Source organism: Gymnodraco acuticeps, unplaced genomic scaffold (assembly GCF_902827175.1).
Source record: "Gymnodraco acuticeps unplaced genomic scaffold, fGymAcu1.1, whole genome shotgun sequence".
In the NCBI taxonomy this organism is placed as follows: domain Eukaryota; kingdom Metazoa; phylum Chordata; class Actinopteri; order Perciformes; family Bathydraconidae; genus Gymnodraco; species Gymnodraco acuticeps.
The window spans coordinates 3,796,182-3,815,012 of NW_022990966.1; the positions used below are offsets into that span (position 1 = coordinate 3,796,182).

At 38.1% G+C, this 18,831-nt stretch overlaps 1 protein-coding gene across 8 annotated transcripts in view; it reads left to right on the top strand.

Annotated features, from left to right (window-relative positions):
- Positions 1-18,699, top strand: part of klc1a (kinesin light chain 1a) — a 48,878-nt gene extending 30,179 nt beyond the window's left edge. For 2 of the 8 annotated variants that reach the window (XR_004570890.1, XM_034235496.1), the window contains 3 exons: positions 445-553; positions 2,712-2,846; positions 7,593-9,253. Coding sequence is in view for 5 of the 8 variants with exons in the window: in XM_034235496.1 (XP_034091387.1) it covers positions 445-553; positions 2,712-2,846; positions 7,593-7,598 (250 nt within the window). In the remaining 3 variants the exon portion in view is untranslated. Of the gene's footprint in view, positions 1-444; positions 554-2,711; positions 2,990-7,592; positions 9,254-10,914; positions 11,049-13,594; positions 13,662-14,755 lie in introns of those variants that run through there. The other 6 variants (XM_034235493.1, XM_034235494.1, XM_034235495.1 and 3 more) reach the window with 6 other exon arrangements.
- Positions 18,700-18,831: the final 132 nt, after the last annotated feature.

The following is an 18,831-nucleotide window of genomic DNA, read 5'->3' on the forward strand; positions in this document are numbered from 1 at the left end:
CAAATCAGCTCTGTGGCCTTGAAGCGCTAGAGAATAATAACCCTCATTAGAGTATGCACAGAAAAAAGCACATATGAAGAAATTGTACAGTAGTGTTAGACAATGCTTTTAGAAGCATTTGGTTTTACCATATAAGGTAACATAAGAAATTGCCACTACACATTACGTCCAAAACACGTCAGGCATTGTTTCTGTGGGTCCACCATCCGAAATTACGTAATATCGGCAGCAAATCTGTATCCGCTCGTTGTACCCCCGAGGAAAAGAGAGAGGGTTTTATTTTCTGACGCGGCGTGAGTTCCCTGACGCACCGGGGACACATATTTATGTATAAAAGACATCAAAAGGTGCATTTTGCATGATAGGTCCCCTTTAATATGAAAAAAAGCCTGCTTTACCTTTTATATTCTCTCTGCTATGATGTTCCTCCTCCTTGTTTTGCAGCCCCACAGTGACGACCACCCTGAAGAACCTGGGCGCCCTCTACAGGCGGCAGGGCAAGTTCGAGGCGGCCGAGACCCTGGAGGAAGCTGCCATGCGCTCCAGAAAGCAGGTGTGGTCTCCATGACTAATAACGCAGGACTCCTGGCTGCAGTTACAACACGTCACTGTCAGTATTAAAGCTGCAGGGATTAAATAAAAAGGGTCGGCTCAGAATTAATAGCAGATAAAAAAGGTAGATAATCTTTAATAAAGTGAAAAATAGGGATGAGATAATAAACTGAGACGCTGAGAAGCCGGCAGTTTTTCACCTCCTCTCATGGTGGGCTACTTATGAGCCTTTATTGGGTTTCATGTGGAGATAAAAAGTGTTTTTATCCTGAATTAAGATTTTATCTGAGAATGTAATTATCCTCATCTCTCAGTTGGGCAGTAGTACATGATAGTTACATTAAACTGGATTCATTTAGTGCCTCTCTAGCTGGAGAGAGTTATGCTTTGCTAATACGATTATTTATACCTGTTTACAATCCGATTACATTAATTTAAATCAATATTTTGATTTGACAATATCTCTAAAATGTCATTTAGTTAACAGGAAAGATGTTAACCATGTAATAGAGAACGGCGATCATGGTGTTGAATCAGCTTTTCAAATATTCATGCACTTTGTGAGAGGAAGACGCCTGAAGTAATGTTTACATTTTAAATATTGTCCAACAAATGTATTGCATTTTAAATATTCAGTACAGATTCAAAGTTTGCATTAGGTAAATGTAAATAAGGTAAAGTAACAAGCAATTACATTCAGACACCGTCACTGCTCTGGTGTTTTTCCACCATGAATCTTGATGTCTTTGCATTCATCCGCACTCTGGGGAAACACGTTCATTGTTTAGCTTTAACTATTTAAAAAAAAGCTAATTCCCTTACAGAAATGGTTTCTTGGGAGAAATCATACTGAATTAGCTATTAAATGCACATTCTTCAAATGAAAACTTTACGCCCCCCTCTACTTGTTTTTATTGTTTCCCTTCATCTGATTGTTAAAGCTTGACTCTGCAGAGTTTAACACTAGGAAGCAGTTTTCTCATGAATCTGCTGAAGAGGGAAAGTGTACTCTGTAAACAGGACATAGTGAAATTACAACACGTCTTCGACAAATATTAAGAAGCATAATGACTTCTATCGAGTACTCCTGTTTGCTCTTAATGGTGTAATCAAATTCCTCGTACGTGTAAACCTACCTGGTAATAAACCTGTTTCTGATTTAGAATACAGATCAGTGGTGGCAGCTCTGATTCTCAGGAAGAGGAGACAACAGCTTTCTGTTTGCTGCTTAACAGTTTCCTTTTGAGAAACCAGTTGTGCTTTTGTAACTGACTGCTGAATTAGTTCGTACAGCTGGTGTTTTAATATACTGTGGTGGTGTGTTGTGTGTGTGTGTGTGTGTGTGTGTTGTGTGGTGTGGTGTGTGTGATGTGTGTGTGTGATGTGTGTGTGTGTGGTGTGTGTGTGTGTTGTGTGTGTGTGTGTGTGTGTGTGTGTGTGTGTGTGTGTGTGTGTGTGTGTGTGTGTGTGTGTGTGTGTGTGTGTGTGTGTGTGTGTGTGTGTGTGTGTGTGTGTGTGTGTGTGTGTGTGTGTGCTGTGTGTGTGTGTGTGTGTGTGGTGTGTGTGGTGTGTGTGTGTGTGTGTGTGTGTGTGTGTGTGTGTGTGTGTGTGGTGTGTGTGTGTGTGTGTGTGTGTGTGTGTGTGTGTGTGTTGTGTGTGTGTGTGGGTGGCATTACTATACTTGTGGGGACCTAAATCTGTCTACACAGTCACGTGTGGGGACTCGCCTCCCTTATGGTGACAAAATGGAGGTCCCCATGAGGGGAATCATTCATTTTAGGGTGAAGACTTGGTTAGGTTTAGGCATGTGTTGGTTATGGTTAAGGTTAGGATAAGTCTCCAGGAAATGCATGTAAGTCAATGTAATGTAAAATGCAGGTGCAGAGGTGTTGAGCTTCTGCTTAGCTGCAATAATTACATAGACATTAATTGCTGTTTTTTGTGTGTGTGTGTGTGTGTGGTGTGTGTGTGTGTGTGTGTGTGTGTGTGTGTGTGTGTGTGTGTGTGTGTGTGTGTGTGTGTGTGTGTGTGTGTGTGTGTGTGTGTGTGTGTGTGTGTGTGTGTGTGTGTGTGTGTGTGTGTGTGTGTGTGTGTGTGTGTGTGTGTGTGTGTGTGTGTGTGTGTGTGTGTGTGTGTGTGTGTGTGTGTGTGTGTGTCAGGGTCTGGACACCATGCATAAGCAGCGCGTGGCGGAGGTCCTGAGCGAGCCTGAGGCCCGCGAGAAGCAGCGGAGCCGCGAGAGCTTGACCTCCGACACGGTGAAGTACGAGAGCGGGCCGGACGGTGGCGAGGAAGTGAGTATGAGCGTGGAGTGGAACGGGGTAAGTACAGTACACAGCCCTACACACACATCTGAGAGTCTGCACACATACACCGTTCCTTTCTGGACAGAAGCCACATGCTAACTGATCACGCTGGATAAACATCCTGTTGAAATAGATGTATGAGACACACAGTGTATATACTGTTGCTACAGAGAGATGTCCATTATTTTTAAATCTGGAGCATCAACGGCTGTACTTATATACTACTATGTACCAGTGCTGGGGTGTGTACAGTAGACGTGTTGTCGTCATTATAAGATAAAAAATCTAAATGATAATCAGGTTTCCAGTGGTTTCTGTCAAGAAAGATACTATGAGGTTACTTAACTCAACTGATGATCACAGTTATTTAAATGAGAAACATGTCAAAGGGAGAGTAGAGATATTACTCTGCTTCACGTAGTTTGCTGATTGACTGTCAGAATCCTCTCCTGCAGTAGCTGTTGCTTGAGCTTCACTGTTACACTTTGATTAATAAAAGAAAAGCTTTTCTTGGCTGGATGTTGAGTCTCTCACAGTAGGTGCTTCAGTTGTAGTGTGTTACATTTACATAGTGCTTTGATCATAGTAAACCACTAAACTCTCTCTTTCTAAAGCTAACTAACTCTCTGTAAAAGCTGCTCTCCCAGCCGCTGTGGTTTCCCATGGTAACTCCTCTGCTGCTGCAGAGCCACTCCTAACGTTTCTCTGCAGTATTTTCTCAGCTTCTAGTGACTGCAATAAGAACATGTAGATGTAGAATCTCTGCAGGCTGCTCTCCATCTTTCTTCTGCGGCTGCTCACTTAGCAACAGTAGTCATAGCGCCCTGAACAACCAATCAGCTAGTTATTATCCTCCAGCCTCCTGCAGACAATCTCACATCAGCAGCTGATCTCTGGACCTATTTATATCAGGAAGCTGCCTGTCGGACCTGGAAGAGCTGCAGCTGGAAGTTTAATAATAAGTTAGTAAATAATGTACAAAAAAATACAATACTAACCTTTTTGAAAACTCTTAATGTATAACTTCTCATACATTTGGTCAATATTACATGACCAAAAAATAATGGGCAAAATGATTGACAATTCTACAACTTCTCCACAACTCACACTACATTTAATTTAAGGGCTGCATTTGATGGTTTAGGAAAAAGCCTAATCACATATTGTTCCTCTGCAGTTGTAATGATTCGGACTGTTATAAGTGACATAAGACTGGCAAGAACAGTTATTATGATCTACCTGAGATGGATATAAACATAGTGTTATGTTATTTTAACCCTCCATTGCTTCACTGTAGCTGTCAAACCACATGTTTTTCTTCCATGCTGTCGAATATATTTTCACTTCCGCTCCAGCTCTCTCCACAGGCGTTTCCTTTCACTTTATTATAAATAATTCCTCTGAGAAGCAGCGTGACTCTTCAGTGTGTTCACCTAACTCAACACGGGCTCTGTACTGTACTCTTTCTGTGATATCTGTGTCCACTGTGATGTTTGTACCTGTGTGTTTATGTGTTGATGAACCTCTCCTTTGCATCTGTGTGACGACCCGCTGCCTGAGAATGAGAAGTGTGATTTATTTTGTTAGCTTTGTGTCTTTCCTTTGCTTGCTTTGTCAGCATGTTGGCAGCCAGAGAGGAATACATGTGTATTTAATCAAATGCACAATGCTGCAACAATTGAATAAACTTAAATCTAGAGCTAAAAATAGTTAATTCATTCATTTGTAGATACAAAATAAATCAAATGTATAAATATTATTCAATTTTTAGCTTTACAAGTGTGTATACTTAGCATTTTCCTTTACATGTCTATGTACAATTGTGTTGGATATATTAGGATTTTAGGAAACTCTGAAATAGTACTTGATATTTTAAGTGTAAATGGTCAGTATAGTACTTAGTTCCGATGTAGCCCCATAAAAAAGCAAGAAACAGATCATATATCAAAGAATATCATATAGAGAGTATTCGTCTGGCTGCTCTCATCCTTCTCCTCCCGGCATCCCCTCTGTGTTTTGTTTTGTGGTGCTCTTACAGAGTGTAATCTGTTCTTGTTGATGTAAGTGTGCTCAACAATGTTTCAGATACAGACACAGTATCCCTCCACCATAGTACACTGTGCTAGAGCTCCACCTGGTGGAAACTCTGTGAATCACAACACAGTAACTCTAGCCAGGGGTGTCAAACTCAATTTCATTGGACCACATTAGCATTATGGTTGCACTCAAAGGGCCGGTTGTAACTTTAAGACGATATAAATATATATACATATATAAAATAATGTATTATATACGGTGGCCCTGAAGTGCAAGACACTACAGCATTTCAGAAAACACCACAGCATTTCACGAAACACAACAGCATTTCACAAAACACTACAGCATTTCACAAAACGCCACAGCATTTCAGAAAACGCCACAGCATTTCAGAAAACACAACAGCATTTCAGAAAACACCACAGCATTTCACAAAACACCACAGCATTTCACAAAACACCACAGCATTTCACAAAACACTACAGCATTTCACAAAACGCCACAGCATTTCAGAAAACACAACAGCATTTCAGAAAACACCACAGCATTTCACAAACACAACAGCATTTCAGAAAAACACCACAGCATTTCACATTGGACGGAAAGGGTATTCCTTTAGTGATGTTTGTGATTGGACAGAGCCAGCCAGAGAAGCACTGCTGTGATTGGTTGTTTTTGCTGCCAGTCAAGAAATGACGCTTCGTGATTGGTCAACACCCGACAGCGAAATATGTCCCAACACATCAGCCGTTAGCACACACTCAGAGCTCACAGCTCCTCATATCTGTTCTGAAACTGGACAAAATTTAAACATGTACAAACCACAGACTGTCTGTGTCATGGCGAATACAGTCGCTGCTTTATTTATGTCTGTATGACGTTGTTGTGAGTGTGGACGGAGCAGCTACAGGTTAGTTTAGCCTGAATGATCAGATTCCATTCAGAAAACACGCATTTTAAAAGCTTTTCACTTGCCGTCTTGTCTGCAGACTTGTCAAAGCGTTAATTCATGGTTTTTACTAACCGGTATCAGTATGTTGTTACTTCGGCATCACTTTGAAACGTGTATTACAATTAAATCACGGTCAAATATGTTCATTTTGTTGTAGTTGGTATCTCCCATATAATTTACATGGAGATACGCCCCGCCCCCTCTCAGCGCCTCTTGTTTGAATGACAGGAGCAAACACAGCTGACAGCCGCGGTGAAACTCGAGCGATTAGAGCGATGCGAATATTGGGTGGTCTACCATAGTATTTAAATGGAGATAAGCCCCTTAAAAACCATGAATTAATAAAGCATTAATTATGTGTTTACTCCTGTCATTCAAACAAGACGCTGGAGAGGGGGCGGGGCGTATCTCCATGTAAATCCTATCGGAATCGGATCGATCAGGCTAAACTAACCTGTAGCTGCTCCGTCCACACTCACAACAACGTCATACAGACATAAATAAAGCAGCGACTGTATTCACCATGACATAGACAGTCTGTGTTTTGTATATGTTGAACTTTTGTCCAGTTTCTGAACAGATATGAGGAGCTGTGAGCCAGCTAACGGCTGATGTGTTGGGCCAATCACGAAGCGTTATTTCTTGACTGGCAGCAAAACAACCAATCACAGCAGTGCTTCTATGGCTGGCTCTGTCCAATCACAAACAAGAAGTGTTCTCCCTAAGGAATACCCTTTCCGTCCAATGTGAAATGCTGTGGTGTTTTCTGAAATGCTGTTGTGCTTTGTGAAATGCTGTGGTGTTTTCTGAAATGCTGTGGTGTTTTCTGAAATGCTGTGGTGTTTTCTGAAATGCTGTGGTGTTTTCTGAAATGCTGTTGTGTTTTGTGAAATGCTGTGGTGTTTTCTGAAATGCTGTTGTGTTTTGTGAATTGCTGTGGCGTTTTGTGAAATGCTGTGGTGTCTTGCACTTCAGGGCCACCGTAATTATATGACATTATTGCCTCTGCATTGGATTATTATCGGATAGGGTAATAACTTCAGAATGAACTACATCTGAATGCAGAAGTCTAGGGCAAATAATTTCAAGTCTCTTCAGGGCGCATGTCACACAATGAGATGCATTGTGGGACATGTAGTTTATGGGCAACGTGCTTCTGTAAAGCGGCATGTAATCGTATAATAAATGTATTATATTCTTTGCAAGCTCTTGCGGGCCACAAAAAATAAGGTTGCGTGCCGGAAATGGTCCTGGCCTTGCGTTTGACACCCCTGCTCTAAGCAGAATGAACAACAGAAAAACGTTTTATAGTATTATATTGTATTACATTATTATAATTGTGTTGTATAAACCAGCCTAATGACAAGAACCAGAGTAGATGGGCATGGTCGATAACTGAAAACCCATCTGCTTCGATTGTACCTTGGCAAGTCAATTATTGGGGAAAAATAAAAATGGTTTGTTTTGTTTTTCTGAGTTAACGAGTTAGTGGGTGAGGCAGTTTGGACCGGACTGTGGAAAATGGCCTCAGAGAAACTAAATACTGAAATCTGCTCGTTCGCACACGCTGGTGGAGAAACACTGTGTCTGATCTGTGACCTCGATAACTTTATCAGTCTCTCTAATCTGTTTCTCTTCCTCTTCTCTTCCTCCTTCTCACTCACTAAATTCCTCCTTTACAAATGTTCTCTCATCTCTTTTATTTCTCTCTGTGTTTCTCTCTTCCTGCTCCGTGTGACCGGCAGGCATAACTCCAGATGCCTTGTAATGGTTCTAAATAAACTTGTCTTCTGCATGACGGACGCCTCGCCTCCACGCTTCAGCTTTGCCGTTTTCTTCAGCTCTGACTCCCCCCCCCTCTCTATGTTATTCTCCTCCCCCACCTCTGGGTGTCTTGATGGGGATCCTTCACTAACCGAAGCTATAATGTTAATAACAACCCCTCTCTGTGCTGGGTTTTGTGGGAAATGTGGAGGCAGCTTGTGTGTCTAAATCCAACGTTGTGCTTCGGTATCTGTCTTGAAGCGTTGTATTGGACTGTGTGCTTCTGCTGTGGGGGGGAGAGACCGGGGGGATGTTTCTTTATATCAACACTAAACTCTTCTCATGTTGTTCCTGCTGTCCTTTATCTCTGCTTCCTCTCTTTCTGTCCCTCTCTGCTGTCTTTAACCGTTCACATTGGCACTGTAGACTCATAGATAGGCTGTTTGGGGTGGATGTGTAGAGGAGATCAACAGCACGCCCTTAAACCAAATCTCTGCCTGCTACCTTGTTCTTTTAAAGCCTAACCCTCTCCATTTTTCACCTGAACACCCAAACAACACACACACTGTGCTATGTTATTTGATTACTTGGAGCTTTAAACAACATCTGATATCAAATGTACCACAAGTGTGTATATATTTCAACATATAATATAGTAACCTTTTATTTGTATTTACTGTGTCTTAGCCATTGCTTCATCATATCATTAGTGACCTCCTGAGCATCTGCTAGAGTAATGTGAAAAATGAAAGTAATATAAAACTTCATTAGTCAATGGACACAGAAGTGAAGAATCATATCAGTCAGTTGTCAACAAAATGTGTTTAATCTCTGAAATGTGAGGATTTGCCTCTGAAATCTATCACTTGTTTCTGTCTTTATTAAGATACAAACAATACATTGATTAATACAACAACAACAAAAGGGGAAAACATTTCACTAAAATAAGGAATGGATAAACTTCACACCATGTTAACGGCAACATCCTCTTTATGTCAAATACAACCTTTATTCCAGGTTTGAAATAGAGTTATGCTTTGAACACTAACCTCTCTCTCTCTCTCTTTCTATCTGTGAAGTCTCTCAGTTTAACTCGGCATCCAACCTAACCTTCATTAGTGGTGACTCACGGCTCATTGTGACGTGCTGTAAATAACATCAGCGTTTCTCGTCAGCATGATCGAGAAGAAGCACCGTGGATTGTGGCTCTGTTAGAGTTTAGTCTTTAGTCTCTGCTGCGTGTCATCTGTTCACAATGAAATCAGAATAAACTAACGTTGAAAACTTAACAAGAGGACACGTTAAAGGTGATAGGATTCATGCACGATCTGATTAACTTCAATAGAATAGAGTTTATCTGATAAATGTGACATTTCCCACTTAATGTCAGTTTGTAGGGAAATGAAGCTTTTGTCCTGAACATAGTGCATCCTGTTACCTTCTGTATATCTCTGTAAATACATATCAGCGTGGGCGCACTAACATTGCATTTGTTTGAAATCTGGGAAATAAAATAGTCTTCTTGTCTCTGTTTCTTTGCTCTGGCTAATAACCTTTCTGCGTGTCCTTCCTGTCCTGTGTGCATCTTACAGTGTGTCTTTCTTAACTTCTAATAAAAGCTAAACTCTTTGCTCACCTGAAACCTGTGCCTGTCGCCTCTTTGTGTGTCCCCTCTCTTTTCTGTGTGTGTGCCTTCATATCTAATAATAATAATAACCTCAGCTGCAGATCTGGAAACTTGACTCAAAGCATTTTGTAAACACTTCACAATAACACACCTAACTTTGGCTATTAAACACTGTGTGATCTCTACATCACCACTTCCTTTTTAATCTTCAAAACCTGTTCTGAAATGTGGTCATAGACACATATTTGTCCTAAAGGAGTGTCATGGTTGATTCCAGATGTCATTACCTTCATTCAGTGCCGCTAAATGATCCTATTGGTTACTAAGAGGAATTAGGTTGATGACATGACATAAAACAGGATATGATTATTAAGTAACATAAACTAGCTCTGTTTAACTTCGCTCTTTGATCAAAAGAGCCAAAGTTTCTGATTTACAGTTAATTATTTACCAATATTGATACTATCAGCCAATATTAGCTTTTTTTTACAGTATTTAGTCAGTACCCAGCATGCTCAGCTTCATTATCGGCCTCACCTTCTTTCACTCAAACTAACATTACTCTGCCAGAAACACTGGTGCTTTGATACATCCATGGAGGCTGGAATTGACTTTAATGGATCATGTCCCAGGTCATTTTACATGAACTAAAGAATCCTGTTAAACCCAGTTCTGAGGGTTAAAGATGCAGTTGCCATGCAGCCTAAATAAGTCATCAATCCTGGTTTTGTTGAATTCATAAGGGGCAACACTTTTTCAAAAGACTGATCCAGGTACTTAAAAGTATGTAAAGGTGGTAGTGAGCTTAACTTCACCCGTCAAGAAGGACTCCATGTACCGTTAGCTGAAGGTGAAACACTAACAAATAGCAGCGCAATAAATAGTTTATCTGTGTGCAGTAGGGCTGCTCAATTAATCGTATTTTAATCGCGATTACGATTATGGCTTGCAACGATTACGAAAACAACGTAATTGAAATAAAACGATTTTTTTTTTCTTACTTTTTTTCTATCATTTTTTGGTTTTTCAGTTGAGTTATACTTAAAGTTCAAGGTAATCAACTGTTAAAAACATACTGTTCACATTTTTTTTCTCCAATAAATGGATGTTTTCAAAGTCAATGAATAATCGCATTTAATAATCGCAATTACAATTATTGACCCAAATAATCGAGATTATGATTTTTGCCATAATCGAGCAGTGTGCAGCATTAGTGTGCAGTTTGGAAGGACAATGCACATGGCAACTTCACAGGTTTAATGAATGTGCATCAATCTGCGTCACTGCATCGTGAAGGCACAGGTGTTTTGCATTGGAAAGATCGTGCCCCTTTAATGATCAATATTAGCGTTTGACCCATAAACCCTTTTGTTTAAATCTGCAAGTAAAACCTCAAACTTGAAAGAGACATTCAAATGTAAATGTTATGGCCCAAGGAAACCTTATATTAACACTCAATGTGCTTTGCTGTTTTAGCCTACATTTAGCATTTTAAATTATATAGACTAAAAGATACCCTTTTTTAAATCTTTTTTTTTTGTGGGTCACATGGGTCTGACACTAATGTCCACACAGGACGAACACTCTATGACTGTGTGTGTGTGCAAAAGCACTCTTTTTAAAAATAAAGAATGTGTGACTGTGACTGAGTGTAACGCTGCGCCCTCTCCCCTCAGGACGGCTCCGGCTCTCTGAAGAGGAGCGGCTCCTTCAGTAAACTGCGAGCGTCGATCCGCCGCAGCAGCGAGAAACTCGTCCGCAAGCTGAAAGGCGGCGGCTCGTCCCGAGACAGCGAGCCCAAAAACCCCGGGTAACTATCCCCATCATGCACCTGGTGACTCTCACTTTATGCACTGGAGGAAGGAGCCGGCACTAACCAAAAAAAGAAAGAAAGAAGGGATTCGCTGTGCTTTGCTGGCGGTGAAGTCACTTTTAAGCTGTTTGCACATGAAAGGATGGAGGGAGCTTTCACTGACACTCACTCTGGGCCTTTCCCCTCACATCGGTTCACTCTGTTCTCCACTGCCTCTGGACAGTGATTTTATTCTGCATGGTTTGGTCTAGCTGTTATTAAATATAAGGACCACTGTTAAAAAAACGTTCAGAAAAACTGTAAAAAGTAGTGTTGCTTTCGGAATAAACAGACAAAATATAACAATGTCATTTACTGTAAAGAAAAGACTCATAAGTGCAATATTTAGAGAAGTTCCTATAATATTACATGAAAACACTTTGAGACAAAATACATAACATTTTTTTAAAGTATTTTTTTTAGTATTTAATCAAAGTTGAGCGTACACAGATTAGAGTTGCAAAACTTTAAGGTCAAAGTTTGTAAGAATTCAAGAAGAAGAAGTCATTATATTTTTAGATATGAGTTGCTATAAATTCTATATAAATAGTTGTTATATTTTTAACAAAAAAATTATATTTAGAAAAAAGTTGTTAAATAGTTGTAATTTTTTAAGAAAAAGTGGTAAAATGTTTATATTTCAAGAAAACGGTGTCTTTGCTACAATTAAAAATATTACAGCTTTTTTTCTGATAAAAAGAAATCGACCTATTCTTGTAAATTGTTGACTTTTTTTCCAAAAACAATATTTTCATTTATTATCATAGTTTTTCTTTAAATTATTACTTAATCCTTTAAGTCATTTTGAAACTGTTCCTTACAGTGGTCCTAATATTCCTCCGAGTGATCAAACCTGAGCATGATTAAAGTGACCAAAGGAAACTGTAACTGAGCGGTGTGCAGAAGTACCGATGAAATGGGAAAATTATGCAACTGTTTCAAACTCTCTTTCTGTGACGGGCGACGTGTAGAAACTGCAACGGAAACAAACTAAAGTCTGCTTGTGAAACGCCTTAATGCTCGTTATGCCTGTGGAACTCTTTTATTTTGTTTTAACCACTAATAGTTACACCTATTTATTGCATTGTTTGGCTTTGGGACTATTTATTTCAATTTGTTTTTGAAATATAGTTCCGTTTTACTCTTTGGATTTTATTATTTTCTCTGTGAATTCCTGGAAAACCAACCTGTCTGCATGGCTGTTTATTTTTGTTATTGAATTTTTATTTATGAATAAATGTGTTCATTTGACTGTTTGGACTTGCATGCCTCGTCTGTATGCTCCCTGGTCTCTGTTTCCTCTCTGCTCTTCTCTGTGGCTCTAAAGATGGTGGACATGGTGATGTGGCTGCAATTATCATCATCATCATCATCGACCGATTTGTGATGTTCAATCACTGCAGAAACTTTCATTTTAACAAGTCGACAAGAAACCACCTCCTAAACTACCTAAAACACTTTCTTGAGCGCTTTTTATTTGTATTTGACAGTTAGGGAGAAAAATCCAAAGGGATGATGAACAACCTACAAAGTGCTTCAGTTACCTGGTTGTGACTTACAGCACAAGGCTTTAGGTATTCCTAAGAGCTTTCCATAAAATTGGGAAGAGTTGCGGCTTCCTGCCAAGAAAATGGGGCCAGTTTTAGATGCAAAAAATGTAAAATACATCCAATCAGGCGTGTCTTGCACAAAACCATAAGCTATCCTCCAAGGGAGGGTTATAACTTGCAAAACATCAGAAACATGTATTTAATCTTGAATTTGAGTCAAAAAAATAATACACATATTATTATTATTATTATTAATAATTTCTTGTCAGGATGGTTGCGTTTCTGCAGTGATTTTATTCACATCATTTTTTGGGGCATGTTGGTGTGCATGATCTTCACTGACATAAATATGAGTTAACTGCTTATCAATAAAAACACCTCTCGCAGATAACTTAAATAAAAGCCACCTTCTGATAAGAAACCTTACATAATGGTTTACTTTTGACTTACAATGCATTAAATTCAAGCCATTACGTCAATAGGGTCACTTTCTTCTCACTTCTTAATATACCACTAATCTTTAGTTTATCCACAGAGGAAACAACAACACAGTTTTTCATGTGAAGAAAGAGAGCTGTTCAGCCTCTCAAATCTGAACATGTACTATTTGCATCTGTTTAATAAATCATAAAAATAAAGTAGTCTAATTCAGAGTGTCTCTGTAACTCAAACCAAGATCAGTTAGCTGTCATGTGTTGTGGAGGCACACAGTGAGAAGCATTTCTCTGTGATACTAACATTTATGTGGAAATATCATGTATGTTATTAACCAACACAAACATCCTCACCTCCACATCCCCCTCTCACCCCTCAACCTTCACTCTCCACCTCCTCACCTCCACATCACCCCTCAACCTTCACTCTCCACCTCCTCACCCTTTCACCTCCTCACCTCCACATCACCCCTCAACCATCACTCTCTTCCACCCCTGGTGCATGTCCCTGCTGGTGCAGCATGAAGCGGGCGAGCTCTCTGGGCGTTCTTAACGTGGCGGACAGAGCTGCCATCGACCACTACCAAGTAAGGAGACGAGGGTCCCAAGTATCTGAGTTTGTTTATAACCTGCTGTTGACCGATAAGGAAAGGTCAAAGTTCAGTTTCTATAAAGGTCCCACTGTTCTTATATTTAAGGGGAAACAACTCCTTGAAGATAAGATGGACCTTTTTTGACTCCCGTAGGGAGATTCAGGTTTTACAGCAACAACAGAATAAGAGAGAAACACAGATAGTACACATGGGATGATAAGAATTAAAATAAATGAGAAAATGAGAATGAACATGTAGTAATAGTATAATAATTTTGTAAGTGTCTTCAATTAAAACTAATATAATTAGATTAGATACTTAATTATTATTATTTTTGAACGTTCTGCTCACCTGGTTTACCAAGAAGTTTAAATCTAACTTTTTACAGATGCTTTCTGACCTGATCTTTTCCTTCATCTCATTCTGTTATTATATATAAACACACAGGCCTGTAAAGTCACCAGAATCTGTTTGGTGGGGAAATCACGTAATAAATAACCACCTGAGTGAGACTCACACACTAACTTCACACCATTTTGATGTTCACTAATCAACACAAATTAATAACAGGGTTTTTATTTTTGTTATCTTGAAGAAAGCGACAGTGTGATTTTATGGGATACTGAGGCACATCAAAATCATGATCTATAATTCACCCTCATACTGTTGTTTAAAGAAGAAAATGACAACCTTTTTTTTTTACATTAAGTAAACATTTCCTTTATCCAAGACATCTTTGAGTCATATTTCTGTCTAAAGCTTTGAATAGTTTGTCTATAATTAGTAAACAAATAAAGCCATGTTCGTTGAGTGTTTTCGTCTAAATAAATATGAGTTAGAATTCAACATCAAGATCTTTTATATCACACTATATGTGGTCTTTTGGTACATGGGAATACTGCTTTGATCTCGATTGTAATGGAATATCTAGAACTGTAGTCCCATAGTGTGATAAGAAAACCTTTTTTAGCTAAATACTTTGACAGATTTTGGGATTTAAATAATTTAAAAAAAGAGTAGGAAATGTTTTTTGAATTTTCTGAATAAGAGCACACATGGTTTAATCAAACTTTTCCTTTTTTCTCCAGGAACGAAATAATCGTCTGAGTAAAAGTCGTGACCTGAGTGCCAGCCACACGGACCTGGCGCATTGAAGGTCTGTGTCGACCCACGAGGAGCCTGTGAGGTCACTTCCTGTCCGGCCCCTCCTCACTGTAAACCCCCCTCCCCCCTTCATTATCCTTCAGCATCACAAGTTCACAACATGTGCTCACTGTACAGGCTGCTTTGCACTTTCTGAAGGTGTGTGGGGTTTTACACATCGAGGAAGAAGATGAAGATACAGTTGTGTGTGTGTGTGTGTGTGTGTGTGTGTGTGTGTGTGTGTGTGTGTGTGTGTGTGTGTGTGTGTGTGTGTGTGTGTGTGTGTGTGTGTGTGTGTGTGTGTCTTATGTGTGTTAGTGTGTTAGTGTGAGTGATTGTCCTTTTTCAATATGTAATGCTTTTGCTTACATGAAAGCAGATGCAGAGTGGAGCTTTAGTGTTAAACATTTCTCTGACAGCCCATTGCTAAATGGCACGAGTTAAATCAAAGTGGGTGAACTAGCTTTGCGACCTCTGAAGCCTAAATCCTAAACAAACCATGCTATAAAGGGTCAAATTCACTTGATATTTTGTTGAATTTTCATTATGTTGTTATCTCAAGATGGTTACACGTGTGTCTTCCACATGCTGTTGTTTTTGTGCTTTTTTAATTTCCCCCTAGTGGATATGCTGAAAACTCAGAAAGAATTTGAAATATTGAAAAAAGAACTCTAACATCCTGTAGTTCACTGTAGCTCATTCATTGACGAGGTTTCAGTCTGTAAACCTTCATCAAGTTGAATGAATTTTGTTAAGCACAGCTTTAGAGTTTATCACAGTTTTCAGAAAGTGATATCACTAATGAGCTCATGAGGGAATCAGGAAGTACATAACTTAAGGAAACTTTGTTATTAACTTTGACATATTAAATACTTTATATAACTTCACCCATTGAGATTTAACTCAAGCAATGAGATACAGAACAATGTTTTTAATTGGTAAAGCTGCAGCCACTGCAGAGAAAGTCCAGCAATGACGTCTCTCTAGGCTGAACCGGACGTTAGCTTAGCTCTGCGTTAGCTTAGCGCTAAACTACAATCTGCAGATTTCTAAATGAAGTTCTGAACTGGGTTAATTAAAGAGGCCCTATTGAGCCTTTTGAGGTTTTCCTTTTCCTGTAGTGTGTTATATACTGTAGGTTCTTGTGCATGTCAATGGTCTGCAAAGGCTAAAATCTCATGTGTTCTCTTAAATATGTTTCTCTCCCTCAACACAAATGTTGGAGTCCTGTGGAGGAAAAACTCAACTCTTTAGAAAAGTGACTCTCCTAAAATGTTCCGTCCTGCGCTGATAGAAGATTTTGCTTTTGCTGTATGAAGGTCTACGTTTACATTTGGGTTTATTTTTGTAAATGATGTTTTATGTTATTCTGTCCTCGCGCTGCTCTGAAGAGTTTATCTTTCTATCTTCCTGTATAAAAAACGCTCTCAGGATCTCTCACTGTGGAAGCATCTCCACTTTTACACTTTAACGGAGAAAAAGTTACAACATTTATGTTTACTTCCTGGTATATTCGTATTAAATCAAGACAACACTTTAAAAAGAGTGGGAAAAAAACAACCAAAAAGTAGAAATTGTGTAATTTAGTTAAATAGAGATTTAAGATGCAAATTAAAAACATGTATATTTGCTTTTACCAAAATAAGAGGGAGTATTTCTCCTGTAAATAGTTATAAATATAGATATGGTTTAATGATAAATATCATTGTATGTTAGGGATTCACTTTTGAAATAATTTAATAATCTAATAATATACATGACAACAAATAACAAAGTTTATTCTGCATCACATAAATGAAGTTGTAAACTGCAGAACTGCAGAAGTTATTTGATATATTTTCCTATAAGACAATGAAACGCTGAAAACCCTAACACCAGAAAAGCTGTTGGAATAATTAAAGAAAATATATAATCTGCCAGCTTTTGATACTTATTTTTGATATCTGCAAGACACACTTTTCTGTCTTTAACCAAACAATGTGGACCCTGAACAGATTTAGACTTTGTACATCTTTTAAAAAGGACTCATGTTTCCAAAAAAACACCATCAGGCTGAATTGACTAAATTCTTCTTCAAGTTCAGATTTTTGTAAACAAAACAAACTGCAATCACTGTTAAGGGATTTTAACTGGGGACATTGGGACACACAATTGAAATAAATCAAACATAATAATTGTACCGACTAAATCAAATCAAATGTTGAACCTGTGCATAGTATGGGGATTTGTTTTATAATATTGAAGATAACATTAACTTTAATTGTTGTATGAAGCTTTGGTTTTATTGTTGGAAAAACTGTCATTTGTCATTTATTTAATTAAATATATTACATTCTTTAATACAAATGTAAAGAATTTAAATGAAGGCTTTCAGTAAAAATATTATATATAAATCTATTTTTTCCTTATTAAAAGAACAAAAATGAAGCCCTGAAATGTAAATAAAAAACTAAGAAATGGATTTGATCAAATGAATAATATTTGTGGTAATTTTTCCTTCTGTGCCTGCAATAATTAAATCTAAGTCGCGGTGATTTTTATAAAATGCTAAAAATTAAATGTTCTGAATGAAGTGTATTTTTATTTTCTTTGTAGCGGTGATTTTATCTGTTTGACGTCGCAGAGTCAGGTGTGTTGAAGCTTCTAGTCGACTGTTGATCAGTCTTCTTATTGTCAGAGGATCCACAAAGTAACGAGGCACATAACCTAAACATGTTGGATGGTTTTGAGGAACTGGGCCACATTTTGGGCAAATCCAGACAGGCAACACTTATAGCAACTTGAGTTTCTCCTGAAAACTACAAGAAGAAAACTTTATATTACATTATAGTTTTATTTTATCATTACTAATTGTGTCTTTCTAGTGTCTAATAATGATATGATGAATGACAAACTGAAACTGGACACATGTTAAAATCTGATTGGAAGTGATTTTGAAGTTGTGTTTTACAATTACACATAACAATTACGAAATAAAAAAGAAATGTTCCTTTTAATATTTGTTTGTATGTATTTGTATATATATTGTATATATACTGTAATATATATATATATATATAATACATGCTAATAATATTGCTCTGTTTGAGTAAAGCTGAGGCTGTTGCTTAGTGTTTTGTCAGAGAGGTTGCTCAAACTGTTGCCCCGTGAAAGAAACTATGAATCAAAACACAAGACTATTTCTGATGACGTGAATGTAAATGTATGGATTTATGGAAGTGCAGCCAACAAAGAAAAGTTTTGTGTTTCTTGTGTCCTTTTTTTATTTCTTCTTCTTATAGTTTTATTTGTGTTATTTCATCTCCCTGTCTGTGGACCGTGTTGTTGTGTGGAGCGGTGACGTGAACGGTTAAGATAACAGTAAGGTCTCAGGTTTTATATACGTTTTATTAACAAAAAAACAATTGAATGAATAAGGTTCATATCATAAGATATTTTGTTATGTGTCTGCAGAAAAATAAACAAACCCTTTTTTCTGCATCTTCCTCATGCATCGCTTCACACAGTGACATCAGGGCTCCTAAATCTGCATTTAACTGGGCACAATGATTAAATCAATACAAGATTTAATGTTAAGTTGTCCTGCAGAAAGTTTTTTTTGTGTGTAAAAGGAAATTATTTTGCAGCCCTTCATGTTAAATATGAAACAAAAGTGTCCCCTCTGTATATGTTGCATGTACAGAAAAGGTTCCTGGATGAAATTGACAGACGTGTAAGCTTTTATTGTTTTAGACAGAACTGTATTCCTTTTATGGTGTCTAGAGATTAATAACAACAACATATTCAACTGTGAGTTGTTTTTACTTTCAAATGTCTCTGTAATTGTGGAAAGGTTTGTCTGCAAACTGATTCTACACTCTGCATTTGAATAAACAGTCAAATTCCTCAAATGGTGGAGGATTTTTTCGGGATATATTATATAAAAACGTCTATAATTATAACAATGTAGTTACATACGGTCATTGAACAAAAAAACAAACATATAAGGACTTTAATAAAATAACATTAGCCAAGAAAACTG